The sequence below is a fragment of the Leptonychotes weddellii genome, chromosome 9 (assembly GCF_054177405.1).
Source record: "Leptonychotes weddellii isolate Sample4059 chromosome 9, ASM5417740v2, whole genome shotgun sequence".
Classification (NCBI taxonomy): domain Eukaryota; kingdom Metazoa; phylum Chordata; class Mammalia; order Carnivora; family Phocidae; genus Leptonychotes; species Leptonychotes weddellii.
In genome coordinates, this window is record NC_138377.1 from 1496369 (window position 1) to 1518649 (window position 22281).

Genomic DNA, 22281 nt, shown 5'->3' on the forward strand with positions numbered 1-22281 from the left:
CCCTGACTTAAAGTCAACATCCATTCATGGTAAAAACTCTTAATAAATTAGGCACTGAAAGAACATATCTTGACATACAAAGGCCATATATGTGAGGCCCAACAGCTAACATCATAATCGATGGTGAAAGGATAAAAGCTTTTCCTTTAAGATCAGGAACAAGACAAGGGTGCCCACTCTCACCACTCCTATTCAACATAGTACTAGAAGTCTTGGTGGGAACAATTAGGCAAGGGAAAAAAAAAAGGTATCAGAATTAGAAAAGAAGTAAAATTGTCTCTATTTGCAAAAGACATGATTTTATAGGGGTGCCTGGCTGGCTAAGTTGGTAGAGCACGTGACTCTCAATCTCAGGAGTAAATTGTAAATTCAAGCCCCACGTTGGGTGGAGAGATTACTTTAAAAATAAAATCTTGGGGGAAAAAAGACATGATTTTTTGTTTTTAATTTTTTTACTATAATAAATAAATTTTTTTACTAAAATAAATTTTTTTACTATAATAAATTCCAGTCTTGTCCTTTTATCTGTCTGGCAAAGCACCAGATATAGAAAACCCTAAAGACTCAACCAAAAAACTGTTAGCTCTAATCAATGAATTCAGTGAAGCTGCAAGATAAAAAATTAAATTAAAAAATCAGTAGTGTTGGGCGCCTGGGTGGCTCAGTTGGTTAAGCAACTACCTTTGGCTCAGGTTGTGATCCTGGAGTCCCAGGATGGAGTCCCACATCAGGCTCCCTGCTCAGTGGGGGTCTGCTTCTCCCTCTGACCCTCCCCCCTCTCATGCTCTCTCTCATTCTCTCTCTCAAATAAATAAATAAAATCTTAAAAAAAAAAAAAATCAGTAGTGTTTAAGGGCACCTGGGTGGCTCAGTTGGTTGAGCGAGTGCCTTTGGCTCAGGTCATAATCCCAGGGTCGTGGGATCAAGCCCCACGTGAGGCTCCCTGCTCAGCAGGGGAGTCTGCTTCTCCCCCTCCCCCTGCTCGTGTTCTCCCTCTCGCTCACTCTCTCTTTCAAATAAATAAAAAAAAATCTTTTAAAAAAAATCAGTAGTGTTTCTATATACTAACAATGAGATTTTTATTTTTATTTTCAAAGATTTTTATTTATTTGTCAGAGAGAGAGAGAGAGAAAGCACAAGCAGGGATAGAAGCAGGCTCCCCGCTGAGCAAGGAGCCCAATGTGGGACTCAATCCCAGGACCCTGGGATCATGACCAGAGCCAAAGGCAGATGCTTAACCAACTGAGCCACCCAGGCATCCCTAACAATGAGATTTTTAAAAATTATTTATTTATTTATTTAGAAATCACAAGCAGGGGAGGGGCAGAGGGAGAGAGAGAATCTCAAGCAGACTCTGTGCTGAGCATGGAGCCCAACATGGAGTTCAATCTAATGACCCTGAGATCACAAACTAAGCCAAAATCAAGAGTTGGCCGCTTAACCAAGTGAGCCACCCAGGTGTCCCCACTAACAATGAGATTTCTGAAAAGAAAGAAATCGATCCCATTTACAATAGCACCAAAAAGAATAAAATACTCAGGACTAAATTAAGGAGGTGAAAGATCTCTGAAAACTATAAGACACTATAGAAAGAAATTGAAGACAACACAAATATCCTGCATTCAAGGAATAAATTAAGGAGGTGAAAGATCTCTATACTGAAAACTATAAAACACTGATGAAAGAAATTGAAGACAACCCAAATATCCTGTGTTCAAGGGTTGGAAGAATTAATATTGTTAAAATGTCAACACTACTAATAGCCATCTACAGATTCAATGCAATCTACATCAAGATTCCAATGTCATTTTTACAGAAGTAGAAAAAACACTCCTAAAATTTTTTATGGAACCACAGGACCTCAAATAGCCAAAGAAATATTGAGAAAGACAAAAGCAGGAGGTATCACAACTCCTGATTTCAAGCTATACTATAAAGATACATTATGATAATAAACAGTGTGATAGGGGCACCTGGGTGGCTTAGTCGTTAAGCGTCTATGCCTTCGGCTCAGGTCATGATCCCAGGGTCCTGGGATTGAGCCCGCATCAGGCTCCCTGCTCCGCGGGAAGCCTGCTTCTCCCTCTCCCGCTCCCCCTGCTTGTGTTCCCTCTCTCGCTGTTTCTCTGTCAAATAAATAAATAAAATCTTAAAATAAATAAATAAACAAACAGTATGATAATGGCATAAAAGCAAATAGACCAAAAGAACAAAACTGAGAGCCCAGAAATAAACCCAAGCATATCCAGTCAACTAATATTTGGCAAGGGAGCCAAGAACACTCGATGGAGAAAAGACAGTCTCTTCAATAAATGATGCTGGGATAATTCGGTACTCATATGTAAAAGAATGAAACTGGACCCATATATCTTATACGACTCACAAAAATTAACTTGAAATGGATTAAAAACTTAAATGTAAGGCCTGAAACCATGAAACTCCTAGAAGAAAACATAGGAACAAAGCTCCCGGACATGGGTCTCAGTAATGGATACGACACTTAAGGCACAAGTAACAAAATAAAAAATAAACAAGTGGGACTACATCAAACTAAAAAGCTTTTCACTTTTCAATAAAGTGAAAAGACAACCTATGGAATGGGAAAATATTTGCAAACTATATATCTGATAAGGGGTTAATAACCAAAACATATGGAGAACTCACACAACTCAATAGCAAAAACAATCCAATTAAAAAATGGGCAAAAGACTTGGAAATTTCTCCAAAGAAGATATACAAAAGGCTAATAGGTACATGAAAAGATGCTCAACATCACTAGTCATTGGGGAAATGCAAATTAGAACCACAACAAGATTTCAGCTCATGCCTGTCAGAGTGGCTATCATCAAAAAGACAAATGCTGGGGTGCCTGGGTGGCACAGTCGGTTAAGCGTTTGACCCGGGTTTTGGCTCAGGTCGTGATCTCAGGGTCATGACACTGAGCCCCACGTCAGGCACAGAGTCTGCTTAAGACTCTCTCTCCCTCTCCCTCTGCCCCTCCCCCCTCAAATAAATAATCTTAAAAAAAAAAAAGACAAATGCTGGCTTGGATATAGAAGAAAAGGAAACCCTTGTGTGCTGGTGGGATTGTAAATTGGTACAGCCACTATGGAACACAGTATGGACAATTCTCAAGAAATTAAAAAGAGAACCACCATATGATGCAGCAATTCTACTTCTGGGTATGTATCTAAAGGTAACAAAAACACTACCTCAGAAAGACACCTGCATCCCCGCGTTCACAGCAGCATTATGTACAACAGACAAGACATGGAAACACTGGACGAATGGATAAGGAAGTTGTGGTATATATATGCAGTGGAATATTATTCAGCCATAAAAAAAAAAACAACAAGGACATGCTACCATTTGCAACAACATGGATAGCTCTCAAAGGCAATATGCTAAGTGAAATAAGTCAAAGACAAATACTATACAGTCTCACATGTGAAATCCAAACGCAAAACAAAACAAAAAAACAAGAAAACAAATACAAACTCATAGAAAAAGAGATCATACTTATGGTTACCAGAAGTAATGGGTAGGGGAAGGGAGAATTGGAGGAAGATGGTCAAAAGGTACAAACTTCCAGTTATACAGCAAATAAAGGGATGTAATATACAACACAGTTACCACTGCTAACACTGCTGTGTGATATACAGAGGAAAGTCATTAAAAGTGTAAATCCTAAGAATTCTCACCACAAGGAGAATTTTTGTCCCTTCATTAATTTCTTTTTCTTTTTATTGTATTTATATAAGAAGTGGATGTTAGCTGAATACGCCTGCGATAGTCACTTCACAATTACATAAATCAAACCATCCTGCTGTACGCCTTAAACTTTTCAGTGATGTATGTCAATTACTTCTCAATAAAACTGGGAAAAAAATCAGGTTTAAAAGTTTAAAACAACAACTATACACTATGTTTCAACTCTTCCTGAACAGAGCTTGGTCTCTTTTGTAGAACACTAGACATGTGCCCACACATCCTTAAAAAAATAAGCCACCTCCTTAACACAGGGCAGGCTTTTCAAATGTAAAAAAAACTACAAAGCTAAATTGGGACAATAAAGGGCTGTCCCCCAAGTATTTTGTACTTTAGAGATACTCATAAAATCAAATTTCACTTTTGAAAGCAGTGGGGTGATTATTTCACTCACTACAGAAAAAATACTTGATAAGATTAAACAATTTGTGATTTAAAAAACTTTTAGCAAACAAGAAACAGAACGGAACTTCCTTAATTTGATAAAAATCATGGACCAGGGCGCCTGGGTGGCTCAGTCGGTTAAGCGGTTAAGCATCTGCCTTCGGCTCAGGTCATGATCTGAGGGTACTGGGATCAAGTCCCGCTTCTCCTTCTGCCCCTCCCCTCCCACTTGTTCTCTCCGTCTCTCTCTCTCTCAAATAAATAAAATCTTAAAAAAAAAAAAAACCATGGACCAAAAACCTTCAGTAAATACTACACTAAATGGAGAAACTTTAGAATCCTTTCTTTAAAATCAGAAACAAGACAAAGCTGCCTATTACCACTACTATTACTTAACGTAATACCAAAGGTCATGGCCAATACTTTAAGGAAAGAAAAAAGTTAAGATGTGAGAATCAGAAGGAAAGAGATAAAACTGTCTTTGCCTGTAGATGACATGATCTACCTACAAACCAACAGAATCAGAAATACCACTAGAACTCATGAGAGAGCTTGGTACGGTCCAAGATCAACCTATAACATTTCTCTACACCTCTAGTAACCTGCCAAAATACTTAAAAAAAATAACCATTCATAATATCAATAAAAAGTACAAAGCAGGAAGAAACTATCTTAATCAAGAATATATACAAGCTCTCTGGAGAAAGTTTTAAATTTTTAATAAAAGACATAAAGAGGGGTGCCTGGGTGGCTCAGTTGGTTAAGCGGCTGCCTTCGGCTCAGGTCATGATCCCAGGGTCCTGGAATCGAGCCGCACATCCGGCTCTTTGCTCAGCAGGGAGCCTGCTTCTCCCCTGCCTGCTGTTCCCCCTGCTTGTGCTTGCTCTCTGTCTGTCTCTCTCTCTGGTTCTCTCTGTGTCAAATAAACAAAATCTTAAAAAAAATAAAAGACATAAAGATACTCAAATAAATGGAAATTCCATGCCCTTGGATAGATACTACAAATTCTATCCAAATTAATCTACAGGTTCAATGCAATCTCAATTAAAATTTCCAGTTAGTAGTTTCTGAATGAATTTTTTTAAAGTTTTTGTGTAATTTTAATCTTACTCTGAAGTTTACAAGGATGAATAACTGCCAGGTCAGCCCTGACAAAAGAGTTAAAAAAAAAAAAAAAAGCTCAGAAACAAAAAGTGATCAAGGTTAGTTAACATAAGCATAACAAAACGTATTTGTATCGTGTACCCTCTAATAGCATTGCACTGAGAGACACATGACATCTTTTCTGGGCATTCTTGCCAAAAATATATAACCTTAATCTAATTGTGAGAAAACATCAGACAAACTTAAATTGAGAGATATTTCACAAAATAACTGACCAGTACTCATCAAAACTGTCAAGTGCAGGGGTGCCTCAGTCGGTTAAAGTGACCAACTGGTGATTTCAGCTCAGGGTGTGATCTCAGAGTCCTGAGATTGAGCCCCACCGCAGGATCCACGCTCAGGAGGGAGTCTGCTTGGGACTCTCTCCCCCTTTCTCTGCTCCTTCCCCCACTGGTGTGTGCGAGCTCTGTCTCTCTCCCTCTTTAAAAAAAAAAAACAAAAAACTGTCAAGGGGTGCCTGGATGGCTCAGTCGGTTAAGCGTCTGCCTTTGGCTCAGGTCATGATCCTGGGGTCCTGGGATCAAGCCCCACATCAGGCTCCCTGCTCAGGGGGAGCCTGCTTTCTCTCTGCCTCTGCCACTCCCCCTGCTTGTGCTCTCTTTCTCTCAAATAAATGAATAAATAAAATCTTAAAAAAAAACGACTGTCAAGAGCATAAAAGACAAAGAGGAACCATTACAAACTGGAGAAGACTAAGGAGACACAATAACTAAATGCAATGTGGGATCTTTGACTGGATCCTAGAAAAGAAAAACTGGTGAAAATTCAAGTACGTTCTATAATCAGCATCATTTACAGTCTCAGACCAATATCAATTTTCTGGCTTTCATAAGTGAACCATGGTTATGTAGGTGTTAACATTAGGGGAAGCTGGGTGAAAGGCACACATGAACTCTGTACTACTTTGGCAATTTTTATTTAAGTCTAAAATTATTTCAAAATAAATAGTTCAACAGAGAAGATATAGAAATAGATACACAGATTAAGAGAGACTATGAAGCCACAGTCATTAAAAAGAAGAGAAAACCTAAAATAATAAAAATATTGGAGCGCCTGGGTGGCTCAGTTGTTGGGCATCTGCCTTTGGCTCAGGTCGTGATCCTGGGGTCCTGGGATCGAGCCCTGCATTGGGCTCCCTGCTCAGCGGGAGGCCTGCTTCTTCCTCTCCCACTCCCCCTGCTTGTGTTCCTGCTCTCGCTAACTCTCTCTCTCTCTGTCAAATAAATAAATAAAAAAGAAGAGAAAACCTGTGGGGTATGGGCACAACAAACAGCCCTATGCACCAGAATACAAAGCTAAAAGACGTTAAGTATGTGGGAATATAAGATACAATGAAAGGGGCCCTATAAACCAGTGGGGAAAGGATAGACTGCTGAGTAGACAGCAGTGAGAAAACAGGTTCACACATATGCCTATAAGAAAAATAAAACTAGATCCCTACCTGAGACCACTTGCAAAGGCAGGCTTCGTCTAGAGGGATTAAAAATCTACATGTGAAAGGTAAAACGATAAAAGGTTAACAAATGAAATAAAAGAGAATATCCCTGTGATTCGGGTATTTAAGTAAAACTTCAAATCAAAAGCACAAACACAAAGCAAAAGTTTATGTTGGTTACACCAATATTAAGGATTTGTTCAATGAAGGGCAGTATAGAAAGATGACAGAAGGGGCACCTGGGTGGCTCAGTGGGTTAAGCGGCTGCCTTTGTCTCTGGTCATGATCCCAAGGTCCTGGGATCGAGTCCCACATCAGGCTCCTTGCTCAGCAGAGAGCCTGCTTCTCCCTCTCCCTCTCTGCCTGCCTGCCGCTCCCCCTGCTTGTGCTCTCTCTCGATCTCTGTCAAATAAATAAAAATAAATAAAATCTTTAAAAAGAAAAAAAAAGCACAAACACAAGGCAAAGGTTTATGTTGGTTACACCAAAATTAAGGATTTGTTCAACGAAGGGCATTATAGAAAGATGACAGAAGGGGCGCTCAGTGGGTTAAGCATCTGCGTTCGGCTCAGGTCATGATCTCAGGATCCTGGGATCGGGCCCCACGTCAGGCTTCCCTGCTCAGTGGGGAGTGTGCTTCTCCCTCTACCTCTGCCCCTCCCCTGATCATGCTCACTCACTCTCTCTCAAATAAATAAATAAAATATTTTTTAAAAATAAAAAATAAATTAAATAAAACCTACATCGGAGTAACATCTAGAAAATCAAGGAATACCTAAGAATCAACAAGAAAAAGACAACTACCCAAGAGAAAAATGGACAGAGGAAAAAGAGCAATTACAGAACACTCCAAAAGCCAAGGAATATATAGAGCTAATAAAAATCATAGAGAAATACAAGTTAACAATGAGATATCACACTACATCTAACAGACTTGCAAAAAATTAAAACTGGGGGCACCTGGGTGGCTCAGATGGTTAAGCATCTGCCTTCGGCTCAGGTCATGATCCCAGGGTCCTGGGATCGAGTCCCACATCGGGCTCCTTGCTCCTTGGGAGCCTGCTTCTCCCTCTGCTTCTCTCTCTCTGTCTCTCATGAATAAATAAATAAAATCTTAAAAAAAAAAAAATTAAAACTGGATAATGCTAAATAATGGCAGGAACCAGGGACACTCTGCACTACTGGTAAGAGTATGGACTGATGTAACCATCCAGGAGGGCAACTTCGGGCCCTATCTACATTTTCTGTGGCAGAGCAAGTCCACTCCTAGCTAATATTTACATGAAGTGCCAAATGTACACTTTGTAAGAGCACATACACACACATTACAACGTACTAAACAAAGAACAGTCACTCCTGGAGGGATATGGGAAATGACATATGGAAATTAAGAAGAATAAAACAAGAAAGGGAGTTCACACTGACCAAAGAGAATGTGACTTCTTTGCAGCTACATTTATTAAAAAATGTCTAAGAATATGAACAACAGATATGGGGAACTATTATTGTTCATATCCATAAATTCAGTGAAATTGGTTTCACTTTTAATAAAATACTACTATTGGTAAAACAGGTAAACTATCATAATAATGAAATAGACTGAAAAATAATTTACTCGTCTAATCCTCAGAAGGATTATAAGGCACAAATTGTGGCTGAAGAAAACTTTCACTCAGTAGCTTTTGACCAGTTAACTCTAGGCCAAGTGCCAGGCACTACAAAGTGATGAAATAAAGTATGGTACCAAACCTTTCAGGCACTCCTAACCTAGCTAAAGAGCTAACCTGAGGCACAGTAACTAAAACAAGGGGCAATCCCTGCCCCATTGAGAAAATCAGAGAGTAGGTATTCTAAGTGCCACCGGGTACACAGAATATGAGCTATATATTTAATTTTCTTTTTTTTTAAAAGATTTTATTTATTTTTTTTGACAGAGAGAGAGACAGCGAGAGAGGGAACACAAGCAAGGGGAGTGGGAGAGGGAGAAGCAGGCTTCCCGCGGAGCAGGGAGCCCAATGCGGGGCTCGATCCCAGGACCCTGGGATCATGACCTGGGCTGAAGGCAGACGCTTAACGACTGAGCCACCCAGGCGCCCCTATATATTTAATTTTCAATTTTCTAGTAGAAACATTAAAAGAACATAGCAACTGGTTAAATTTATTTTAATTTTTTTCATTTAACCCAACGAATTCCCAAATATTTTAACACACAATATAAAAAGATTAAGACTGTACATTCCTTTTTTCATACTGTCTTTGAAATTTGGCATATATTTTATACTTACAGAACATCCTAATTCAGACTAGCCACATTTCAAGTGCTTAGTAGCCACACGTGGCTGGTAGCTACTGTGTAGGATAATGCAGTGCTTAGCACTCAGAGGATGTGATCACATTTGAGTGAGATGCAAGAAAAACAGGTATCCTAGAGGTGCAGGAATAGTCTTTGAAAGATAAATAGTAGAGTTCTAATGGAAGACAAAGGCTATTTCAAGCCAGGCACTAGCACAAGGAAAAGCTAAGAAAACCTGGGGGATGGGGAACTATCCCCCCTAACCTGCATGTCTAACCACTTTCATCTCTCACAACTCTCTCATTTCGTGTGGCACTGACACTGGAGGGGAAGAAGAAAACAAAAGGCTCTACTTCCTTGACATCATGATGGCTGGCAATTTATCTTTATGCTCCTGACTAGGCTGTCCTTTCTGCCTTGCTCCCCTTTCTATCCCCAACCCTTAGCTTAGTTAATTTCTACACTGAAGTACTAGACTGTGAGGTCCCTCTACAGTCTCAGAACACAGGACCTGGTAACCAGCAGGTGTGAGATCTCTAGGTAAAGAGCCAAGCAGAATTGTCAGGCTGGGTATTAAGGTTATACAGTTGAGCAGTTAGAAATAACAAAGCTAGGGGCGCCTGGGTGGCTCAGTCGGTTGGGCGGCTACCTTCAGCTCAGGTCATGATCCCAGGGTCCTGGGATTGAGCCCTGCATCGGGCTCCCTGCTCGGCGGGGAGCCTCCTTCTCCCTCTCCCTCTGCCTGCCTCTCTGCCTGCTTGTGCTCTCCCTGTCAAGTAAATATATACAAATCTTTAAAAAAAAAGAAAAGAAATAACAAAGCTAGAAAGGTGTATCAAGAACTCTGAAGACTAAACCAAAGACTTTAGATTACCCAGTTTTTTTAGAATAACACTACAAAAACTATCTTAAGAGGTAATTAACACCTATAGAATGCCCATGATGTGGTGTGGATTGGACCAAGCATGTTATCAGTGTTATTTTCTTCAATCACAACAACCCTGAGTAGATGGTGTTATTTCCTTGTGATAACAAAAAAAGCACATGTAAATGTACAACATGGTGACTTTAGATAGTAATACTGTATTGTATATTTGAAAACTGCTAAGAGAGTAGATCTTAAAATTCTCATCACAAGAAAAAAATTTTAATTATGCATGGTGATGCATGTTAATCATGAACTATACTTATTGTGGTGGTCATTTCACAATCAATACAAATGTTGAATCATTATGTTGTACACCTGAAACTAATAAACTAATGTTTTATATGTCAATTACATCTCAATATAAAAAAAGTGAAATAAAATATTTTTGAGGCACAGATAAGTGAATTAACTTGATCATGATTAAGTTACTTATATCTGAAGGCTAGTTTCAAGTCCAAGGATGTAATTCCAAATCCCAACTTCTTGTATGCGTTGTTGTTGTTGTTCTTTTTTTTTGCTCCACATCTTGTCCGCCCTACCTCAGACATGTCTTTATAATCACTCTCTCAACCAGTCTTACACTCCCATCTTTCTTTCCACTTGCAAGCCCAGACACTATCCATCGAGTCTCCCTTTAAGAAAGCTGTCTTAGGGGCGCCTGGGTGGCTCAGTTGGTTAAGCGTCAGCCGAAGCTCAGGTCATGTATGATCCCAGGGTCCTGGGATCGAGCCCCACATCGGGCTCCCTGCTCTGCAGGAAGCCTGCTTCTCCCTCTCCCACTCCCCCTGCTTGTGTTCCCGCTCTCACTGTCAAACAAACAAACAAATAAATAAATAAATAAATGAAAGCTGCCTTAGGTTTTAAAAAGGGAGAGAGAAGGGAATAACTTCAGAGGGGAGAGGCTGAGGGACACAGGGACAGAGATGAGAAGACCAGTAAAAAGTCCATCAACACTAACGATGGCTAACATTTATCTGTTACTTACTATGTATGAGGCACTGTTTCAAATGCTTTACCCATACTGTCTCATTGAATCACTAATTCAACCAATATTTTGTTGATCACCTGTAATAAATGGCAAGCATGTTCTAGGTATTTGTTACGTCAGTAAACAAAATATTCCTGTCCCTGTGGGCTTTCCGTATACTAGAGGAAACCGACAAAACACAATCTACGTATGAAATATGTAAGTAATATGGTATGTAGGAAGTAACAACTGCAATGGAGAAAAGAAAAAACTAGATGAGGGTTGGGGAGACTGGGAGAGCCATAGGTGATTAAACCACCGAGGTGATATGTGTAAAGAGGAGGTGCGAAGCCAGCCATGAGGATATCTGGAAGAAATGTGTTCAAAGAGAAAGGCAACGCCAGGGCCCTCAGGTTGGAGTGCTCCTGGTGTGTACCCAGAACAGCAAGAAGACTCCTGGGACTATGGATGTAGTGGGTACAGAGAGATAGGAGATGAGGGCAAAGAGGGAAGGGAGGTCAGAGCACAGAAGGCCTTATCATTATAACAGCCCTGCGAGGTCTCACTATTACCAATCACATTTTATAGATGAGGTAACTGGGGCACAAAGAAGTTAAATTGTCTAAGGTCACACAATAAAATACTAGATCAGATTATAAACCTGAAGAGTTACTATTACAGTGATTTGAAAACATGAACCCGATGTCTTTGACACACTTCCCATTACAAGGTAAGGTCCATGTCCCTTCTGTTTTGTTTTGTTTTTTTAAAGATTTTATTTATTTGACAGAGAAAGCACAAGCAGAGGGAGAGAGAGGGAGAAGCAGGCTCCCTGCTGAGCAAGGAGCCTGATGTGGGACTCGATCCCAGGACCCCGGGATCACGACCCGGGCCGAAGGCAGCCGCTTAACCGACTGAGCCACCCAGGCGTCCCCATGTCCCTTCTGTTGAATCCGGGTGGTTGTGACAGATTTAACCAAGAGAAAATGAAAAAAGTGATACTATGTGCCTTCTGAGGCTAGGTAATAAAAGACAGGCAGTTTCTGTCTTTTCTGAAATGATGAACAACCTCAGAAGTCTGATCACACTGAGGCCTCCATGTTGGACGAGGCCTTGTAGACACTCTTGCCAAGAGTCCCAGCTGAGCCCAGCCTTCTGCCAAGGTGCCAGATACGTGAGTAAAGAAGCCATCTAGAATGTGGATCTCCCCGCCCAGCTGTTCAAACACCCCTAGCCTTTTGAGATCCTCCAAACTGAAGTCCCACATGGAAGAAGAGATAAGCCATCCCTGTCTGAATAACTTACACACAACCTGTGAGTATAATAAAATGGCTGTTGTTTTACAACACTATGTTGTGGAGTTCCACAGTTGTTCCACAGCAATAATAAGAACCACTATACAATAAGCAGGAAATAAATATTAAGAACCTGAGCTGGGGCGCCTTGGTGGCTCAGTCAGTTAAGCATCTGCCTTCAGCTCAGGTCATGATCTCAGGGTCCTGGGATCAAGCCCTGCTTCGGGCTCCCTGCTCCATGGGGAGTCTGCTTGTCCGTCTGCCCCCACCCACACAGCCCTGCCCCGTGCTCATGCTCTTACTCTCTTTTAAATAAATACATAAAATCTTAAAAAAAAAAAAAAAAAAAGGCAGAAGAACCTGAACTAAGTTATTAGAAATGAAAAAAAAAAAAAAACCTGGAATACATTACCATGGTATGTGGAAAGTTCTTTATCATTAAATATCTTCAACGTCTAGATGGCAACCTTCTTTTGAGAGAAGAAAAGAAGATCCTTTAGTCCATTCCACTAACAGAGCTAATACATGCCTATGGGTACCAAGGAGGGACTAGGAATAGAAAAGGGCTAGCAAGGGAGGAAAGAAAAGGAAAGATGGAGATAGTATATGAACAGAATGCCATCAAAAACACCTCAAATGCCTTCAAAAACGAAAGTTGATTGCCCTGGGTTAAATTATTCTTCTGGATAAAGAATGGCAATTCTCAGAGCAGAAGGCTGAGTTAGGGAATGGTTCTAGGTAGACTCCTCTCCAGGATTCTCATGCTAGAATCTGCTATTGTAGTCAATGAAGTCATAAAGGTATTTACTGCATAAAGAATGGGGTTATCTAAAATTCTAGAATAAAACCTTTGGGCTTAGCTTATTCAAATTTTATACTAAATTCTACCAATACACATTTTCATGTAAAATGTCCGTAATACAAACTCCCCAATATTGAACATCCACCCAAATGCAACTGCCTAACTATTAGCAACAAATACAAACAAAACACCTCCTGCTCTGTTCAAGTTTCAACTCTGAACCAAGATTCTGTGTAACCCACTTACACAATGCCTTATCTAGTCTACGTAAGATTACATAAGACTAACCACAGCTGAACAGCTCAGGTGGTTAGAATGCAGTGCTGAAAAACTCTATACCTTGAAGAAAAAGTTACACCCCCCAAAAAAAAAAAAAAAATCCTTGTTTCCAGTGCCAACTTCTGCCCTCCCAATTACTGTATAAGCAGGTGCATATGGATTAGCACAAATTCCTTATTACCACTTGCAGACCAACTCCAAGCACATTTTTTTTTTTAAGATTTTATTTACTTATTTGACAGAGAGAGACACAGTGAGAGCGGGAACACAAGCAGGGGGAGTGGGAAAGGGAGAAGCAGGCTTCCCACTGAGCAGGGAGCCCGATGTGGGGCTCAATCCCAGGACCCTGGGATCATGACCTGAGCTGAAGGCAGACGCTCAACAAAGGCAGAGGCTCAATGACTGAGCCACCCAGAGGCCCCCAAGCACATACTTTAAATTCTTGTATAAGACAACATTAAAGCTGGGATATTCCCAGGGAAGAAATCTGTTCTCTCCTTCAGGTTTAATTAGAAAGTTTAAAGTGGAGGGGAGATGGGGTGCCTGGCTAGCTCAGCCATAGAGAATGCAACTCTTGATTCCAGGGTAGTGAGATCAAGCCCCACGTTGGGGGCAGAGTTTACTTAAAAAAAAAAAAGAAAGAAAAAAATGTATTGGGGTCCCTGGGTGGCTCAGTCAGTTGAGTGTCCGACTCTTGGTTTGGGTTCGGGTCATGATCTCAGGGTCGTGGGACTGAGCTCTGCACTGGGCTTCACAATAAGCACAGAGTCTATTTGTCCCTCTCCCTCTGCTCCTCTCCCCACTTGCACACACTCTCTATCTCAAATAAATAATAAAATCTTTTAAGAAATATTTAAAAATATATAAAAATAAAACAAAATGGAAGTGAGACAACAGTTTTCTTTTTTTTCCTTCTCCCAGCCCCCTCCACATGGCCACTGGCCCCCACATACACTGAGACAGGGTGTTCTGCTTTAGTCCTCCCAGCGGTGATCAGAGGGGGCTGCATTCCCTGACTTACTTCCAGGTTGAAAAGAAATTCCAGGGATAACATTTGGCCATATCTTACTTAGAATCCAGAACAACCCTCTTTGAAATTAAAGATAACAGATTAACCTTAATTGACATTAAACTGTGTATAAATCTCTTACAAGCAATTACAATGTAAATAATCATGTACTACATAAATAATCAAAGTGACCTATATTCTACTCATTGCAAATTTCCACTTTCACCTAATTTACATACTGAACAAAAACTAAAAAATAACCCTCAAATTGAAGTCTATAAGATCTTTTCTCAAAACGCTTTGACATAAAAAATATTTATTCTCATGGGGTGCCTGGGTGGCTCAGTTGGTTAAGTGACTGCCTTCGGCTCAGGTCATGATCCTGGAGTCCCGGGATCGAGTCCCACATCGGGCTCCCTGCTCGGCAGGGAGTCTGCTTCTCCCTCTGACCCTCTTCCCTCTCGTGCTCTCTGTCTCTCATTCTCTTTCTCAAATAAATAAATAAAATCTTAAAAAAAAAAATTTATTCTCAGCGATCAACTTTTGGGATAGAATACCACGGTGGGCTCCTTGCTCAGCAGGGAGTCTGCTTCTCCCTCTGTCTGCCACTCCCCCTGCTTGTGCGCGCTCTCTCTGCCAAATAAATAAAATCTTAAAAAAAAAAAAGGAGATCAACTTTTTTTTTTTTAAAGATTTTATTTATTTATTTAACAGAGAGATAGCAAGAGCAGGAACACAAGTAGGGGGAGTGGGAGAGGGAGAAGCAGGCTTCCTGCCAAGCAGGGAGCCCGATGCGGGACTCGATCCCAGGACCCTGGGATCATGACCTGAGCCGAAGGCAGACGCTTAACGACTGAGCCACCCAGGCGCCCGGAGATCAACTTTTCAAAAAAGGCTCAGAGAGCTTTATTCAATAGATAGCTGTGCTTGGAAGTTCAAAGGCAGATTAAAAGAAATCATACTATATATTTTATAAAGATTTTATTTATTTGACAGAGAGAGAGACAGCGAGAGAGGGAACACAAGCAGGAGGAGTGGGAGAGGGAGAAGCAGGCCTCCCGCTGAGGGGAGAGCCCGATGCGGGGCTCAATCCCAGGACCCTGGGATCATGACCTGAGCCCAAGGCAAATGTATAACCCACTGAGCCACCCAGGCGCCCCATACTATATATTTTAAATGAAATACTATATAAAGTACTTAGTACTGTTGTCTGATATACAGTAAGTGATCAACAAATAGTAACTATTTTTATACTCCATAACCACACTTTCTTACAAAGAACCAACTTTAAAAACTCATGGAACTTGAAAATCTTATTTAATCTACCAGAAATCTCTCTTCTATAGTCACAATACAATCTAAAGGAATATAGTTTAGTTGGCAAGCTTTCACTGAATACAAATGCAGTGATTAAAATGTGGTTTCTGGACCTGCCACATTAACATCACCTAGAGACTTGTTAGAAATGCTAACTGTAGAATCAAGGTCTGGGGGTAGGGCCCAACAATCATAGCTTTAATAAACCCTTCAGGTGATACTGATGCTTGCTCCAGTTTCAGAGTTTATTAGACTAGTTTCACAGAGTTTAGGGTGCTCTGTTCTGCAAGGATTGAGAAATCCTAAAGAGCAGGTGCAATACGGTTCCTGGGTATATCCTCTGTGGCACCTAGCACAGTGTCATACACAAAGTACGCACTCAAACTTGAATAGGTTAATAATAGTCTCATATAACCTATAGCTGACTAAACAAGACCACCACAGAGATAAGAAATTCTGATGGCTTGTCCACAGTAATAATAAGTAAGTACATGCTGCACACCCACCAGGAGCTGTTAAATAATTGTCAAAGCCCCGGGGCCTCTGGTACTTTGTCAAATAATCCAGGCTTACAAAGTGTGATATGTTTTATAATTTAAGTGAAAACTGCATTTCTAATTTTACCAGTGTCCAAACAGGATTTGACCATGGCTCTATACAAGTCAACTGCAGAACATAAACTAAAACATAAACTTTGTTGCCTTCAAAATGCATCTAATTTCACATATTAGTTAACTGTAACATATGGACCCAAGAGATTCCAGTTTGAACAAAGTGTTGAAAAGGTAGATAAGTGTTGCATCTACGTCAGCTCAGTCTGTTAAGCGTCTGCCTTCAGCTTAGGTCATGATCCCAGGGTCCTGGGATCTGAGCCCCTTGTCGGGCTCCCTGCTCAGTTGAGAGCCTGCTTAGCCCTCTTCTCCCTCTGCCTCTCTCCCTGCGTGCGCTCTCTATCAAATAAATAAAATCTTTTCTTTTAATTAAAAAAATTAAAATGTAGACAACTGAAGAAATTTGAAGGCTGACTGGATATCTGATATTAAGAAATTATGATAGGGCGCCTGGGTGGCTCAGTTGGTTAGGCGACTGCCTTCGGCTCGGGTCATGATCCTGGAGTCCCTGGATCGAGTCCCGCATCGGGCTCTCTGCTCGGCGGGGAGCCTGCTTCTCCCTCTGACCCTCCCCCCTCTCATGTGCTCTCTCTCTCTCTCATTCTCTCTGTCTCAAATAAATAAATAAAATCTTTAAAAAAAAAAAGAAAGAAAGAAATTATGATAAAAGGATTATGATTACAATTTTTATAAAAATAGAAGCTTTATCTAAAGATTCTAAAAGCTTTAGAGATGAAATGATATGATGTACTGAATTTGTTTCTTGGGGAGAAACCAGATGAAATAAGACTGGCCACTGAGCTGTTGAGTACATGGAGGGCTAACTATTTAACAGGGTTTCTCAATTCTGGCACTATTGACATTTTTGGCCAGATATTTTATTTTGTTGTTGGGGGAGGAAGGGGTGATGTCTTGTGTATTGTAAAATGTTTAGCAGCATTCCTAGTCAGTAAACTCTCTTGAGTTGTGACAATCAAAAATGTCTCTAGACATCATCAAATGTCCACTGGGGGGCAAAATCATTCCTGGCTGAGAACCACGGATAAAAACTTATTAAATTCTCCCTACTTATTTGTTTGAAATTTTCCATAACAAAATATTTAAGTCTTATTTTAATTACACACTGTGTTTTGGTACAACTATATCTCTCTCGTTGAATAATTAGTACATAAGCTTTTTTTTTTTGGATTATTTATTTATTTGAGAGAGAAAGCATGAGCAAGGGGGAGGGGCAGAGGGAGAAGCAGACTCCCCTCTGAGCAGGAAGCCCAACGTGGGACTGGGACTCCATCCCATGACCCTGGGATCATGACCTGAGCCAAAGACAGACATTTAACCGACTGAGTCACCCAAGCATCCCAGTACATAAGCTTTTGAGGAACAGCTTGGTACACAAAAAAAGCAGAGGGGACTGAACCAGAGATCTGGAGCCTAGCAGAGGCGCTGCTACTAAATAGTTTTGTCACAAGCAGCTCCTGTCACTTCTTGAGCCTCAGTATCCCCATTAGGTCAGATTATTTGATTAGTCCTTTTGAGTTTTAAAATGATTTGATAACAGTGTTATCTTTTTATTTAAAAAGATTTTTATTTATTTATTTGAGAGAGAGAGAGAGAGTGTGGAGGTGGGGTGGAAGAGCAGAGGAGGAGGGAGAGGGAGGAGGGGAAAGAATCTCCAGCAGACTCCCCGTTGAGTGCTGAACCCAACACAGGGCTCAATCTCATGACCTGAGCCAAAATCAAGTCGGACACTCATCCAGGCACCCCAAACAGTATTATCTTGTATATACCCATCAGCTAAAGGTGTACATTCACATCTGTAAATGAAACAAAAGAAAACAGAGTAGTGTACGAGGATGAAGACAATATACTTGTTGCAAATTACCTGCCTCTTATTATTCTTGATCTATAAGCAACATTCCTATCACAGTTATACCCAATTTAAATTAAGATTCCCAGGAGGGGCATCTGGGTGGCCCAATCTGTTAAGCGTCTGACTCTTGATCTCAGGGTCATGAGTTCAAGTCCCACCCTGGGCTCCACACTGAGCGTGGAGCCTACCCAATAAATAAATAAATACATAAATAAATAAGATTCCCAGGATAAGCAAAATGGAAAGTCGTTTTACAAAATGGAAAGACAAATCTTCTAGTCATAATTGCCAAAACGTCCATCAATGGTGGATGGATTAAAAATTGTTCTACATTAACTGGATAATGTATGGAAGTGCTGAATCACTGTACTGTACACCTGAAACTAATACAACACTGTATGCTAACTGGAATTAAAACTTAAAAAAAAAAAATGTACATCCAAACAATGAACTACCACTCAGAAATAAAAAGGAATGAATTACTGATACACAAACATGAATACAGATTCCATTTATATGACATTCTAGAAGAGATAAAACCATAGAGATAGATCAGAGGTTGCCAAGGGCTGGGGAAATAGAGAGGGGACTGACTGTAAAGGGCCACAAGGTAAGCACCTTTCTGGGCAATGAAAATATTCTATATCTTGACTGAGATGGTGGTTACATAACTATACATTTGTCACAACTCATCAAGCCTACACTTAAAAAGAGTAAATGTTCTATCTCAATAAACCTGACTTTAACAAAAGAGCTGCTCCAGAAACTGAGAGCTCCCATTCATTCTTGTATCCTCACCAAGCAGTTCAGTAATGGCAGGTAAATGGCATATGGCAGACTTGTAACACTGACACAAGGACACCACACTGTCAAAGACACACAACTACTCCCAGAACGTTCTAATTCAAATTTAAAAATGGAACAGGGCATGGTGAATTAATGCAATGATGTGTTACAAACCTCTGATTTCTTTTTTTAAGTTTTTTTTAATTTATTCATTCGAGACACACAGAGAGAGAGAGAGAGAGAGAATATGAGCAGGGGGAGAAGCAGAGGGAAGGGGAGAAGCAGGCCCCCCCCGCCGAGCAGGGAGCCCGAAGCGGGGCCGATCCCAGGACCCTGGGATCATGACCTGAGCCGAAGGCAGACGCTCAACCATCTGAGCCACCCAGGCGCCCCCAAACCTCTGATTTTAACATTGTCAAAAATTCAAATTTAAATACATTCCACAAGAATAAAAACACACTCCATATCCTACATTGTTTTTATTTTTTTATTTTATTTATTTATTTGAGAGAGAGAGAGAAGAGTGATCGAGAAAGAACACAGTGGGGTGGAGGGGCAGAGGGAGAGGGAAAAGCAGGCTCCCCACCGAGCAGGGAGCCCGATGCGGGGCTCGATCCCAGGACCCTGGGATCATGACCGGGGCAAAAGGCAGGCGCTTAACCGACTGAGCCACCCAGGCGCCACTCCTATATTGTTTTTAAAGAATAAAGTTAGTAGTTTCTAACAACACACAAAAAGATTAAAACATAATTCAACAAATTCATCAGAGATCAAAGTAAAAAGACTCATTTAGTGTAAATCCTTCATTATTACAAATCTGTTTTTGGCTTCAGTTCATTTAGAAAGTACGGAGCTCCCGCTTTTGGGTCAATGTAAGATTTTGCTTCTCTGGGTGAAAGTCAATGATCAAAGCTAATCAACTCAGTTTTTTGCTTACTCCACTCTACAGCGTTGTCAGGGAAGAGGAAAATGGTCAAGTCAGAAATAGGTTCTTCCAAGGGTCTATAAGAAAATGGATTCCCTGACTCACCTAGTCTGTGGTTCTCTATTATTCCCTCTTTATGGAACTTTCTAATCCATCTCAGGTAAAGGAACATATGCCACTGTACTACTCCCTTACCAGGTTAAAGAGCATTAAATACTATACGCTAATACACTACAGGAATGCTTTAGACCAAAGTTTACATACACAGATTAAATACCCTGTTATCCAGCAAACAAGTGGCATTTTGAAGATTAAAATGCAGGCATTTGATAGCACGAGGCCACAGTTTCAGGACATTGTTGAAAGCATGGAAACAGGCAGAGCAAGAAAGCTTTTCCTAAGTGATGGCATTTTCTTGCCAGGAATTACCTCATAACACATATAATGAAAGGCCAGTGAAGTTTCTTCACAAGCTATTTGCTAGATGTTTTACAGAAGATAATTCCCAGCTAGACTGGAACAGTTCTGAAGCCGGTGCAAGAGAAGAGTTCAGAAAGCACTCGGACAGAGTCAACATCTGTCCAAAGGAATTTCCACTACAAGCTGTCATTCCCTAAAAATGATGTTCCTGGCCTTTTTAAAAGGTCTGCATGAACAGAATCAAAGGTTCCTTTTATAGAATCATAGGATGTGAGTGCCAGCAGGGACCTAAGGCTCGTTTAAGCCAAGCTGTTTTTAGGAAGGAGGTAAAACTAAGCCCGGAGCGGGTGTCCCCGAGCCAGGCAGTGAGTAGCAGGGCAGCTTTACTACACGCCTTCCTTTGAAAAAACGCTTAACCGACCCTTCGAAACAGATTTGTATGGAAAGAAAGCTACTCCTTAATGCAGTCTGTACGCTCTCCAAAAACTTCTCTTCTGAATAGCTTTGCATGACTAGCTTTGCAGTTCCTTCCAAGGGGCCCTCAAAGACTCCTCAGTGGCCACTCAGCTGTACTGACTGTCACTAAACTTAGTTCCAGACAATTTTTAAAAACCGGGCATAAAGGACATTCCACTTGACCCACTCACTCACTCTTCATCAGCACCACGAACCCGTTTTCAACCTGACAGCCTCTCAGAGCTGCGTGCCCAAATCTAAGGGGACGGTTTCCTTAAAATAAGCGCTACACAGCGCGGGGAACCGAAACACACTCGCGCAACGCACTGCGCGGCACCCCGGCATCTCAGGACACCCACCGGCCTGGCCGCAACTCACAGGCTCTACTAGCAAACGAGACTCCGGCGTAAACACAAGCGCACGGCCCCAGCCCGCACGGCTGCCGCCTCCCGGAAACGGGCCGGACCGGCTGCCCTGCGGCGCCTACCGCCTGCCCACCACCGCCAGCGCGCTCCGGCTGGGGACCCCCGACAGCAACCGCCGCTGTCGTGCTCCGGCGGGCAGCGGGGGACACCGGGCCCGGGCAGATCCCGAGAACGCCCCGGTCACTTACGTTCTCAGTGTCTCTTTCATTCACCGTTGGCAGCGGGGTCCTAGTGGACATTTTACTTCACTTCACTTCTGCACAATGCGAGGTTGAAACAAAACAGCACGGCCTTGGGGGGCCGGCGACCGCGTCCTCGAGTGCCCTGCGGTTCCGGAGCGGCGCCGCGGAGGGCGGCTCCCCTCCCCCACGGCCGTCTAGATCCCGGGCCGGGCCCGGGCCGTCCCTCGGCGGGTCCCGGGGCTCATGCTCCCCCGGCCCCGGCGGCCGCGCCGAGGAGCCCCGCGGGCGGCGGTGGCGGGGCCGGGCCGGCAGCGGCGGCGGCGGCGGCGGGCTGCGAGTCGGCCCGCCGGCGTCCCCGCGCCTCAGGGCGCCCCGCGGGCTCAAACCCCTTCGCCTCCTCGTCCGCCCTCGCCCGTCGCACCGCGGATTTCAGCGCCGGGGCCTCCACACAGCGCCGCCGGCTGCCCCTGAAGAGGAGGACGAGGAGGATGTGGACAAGGTGGAGTGTAAGACAGGCCGCCGCGGGCTGCGGGCGCAGACCATGGAGGGGGCTGCGGAAGCGGCGCCTGCGCCCGGCTACTCTGCTCCCTCCGGTTCGCTTGCCGCCTCAGCCTCCACCCGGTGGCCGCCGCCGCTCCCGGTACCTCGGAGCCTCACGGACCCAAGATGGCCGCCCCTCGGCTTCCTCTGCTGCCTCCGGATGCCGGAAGTGACGGCACCGCCGCCTCCCGGAGCTCGGCCAATCAGCGCGACCCGAGGAAGCCTGCCCGGCTGCTGTTGCTAGGGGCGACTTGGTCCTGTCCCTAGTGGAGGAGGCGGCGCTCTGGGCGCGGAAGGGGCGGCCAGGCGCGGCGGGCGCTGCAGGCGCCCCCGAAAGAGTCGGCGCATGGCCCTGGGGATGGCTTGAGTGCGACCGCTGGGGTGGCATTTACAGTGTTAGTGGAGCGCCTACTGTGTGCGGGGGT

The 22281-nt window shown here is 42.6% G+C and overlaps 1 protein-coding gene across 11 annotated transcripts in view; it reads right to left on the bottom strand.

The window, feature by feature from the left end:
• Positions 1–21998, bottom strand: part of MARK3 (microtubule affinity regulating kinase 3) — a 119879-nt gene extending 97881 nt beyond the window's left edge. For 9 of the 11 annotated variants that reach the window (XM_081829854.1, XM_081829849.1, XM_081829853.1 and 6 more), the window contains exon 1: positions 21323–21996. In XM_081829854.1, the coding sequence (XP_081685980.1) occupies positions 21323–21373 (51 nt within the window). In that variant the 5' untranslated portion in view covers positions 21374–21996. Of the gene's footprint in view, positions 1–21322 lie in introns of all 11 variants that reach the window. The other 2 variants (XM_081829856.1, XM_081829852.1) reach the window with 2 other exon arrangements.
• Between the last annotated feature and the right edge of the window lie 283 nt (positions 21999–22281).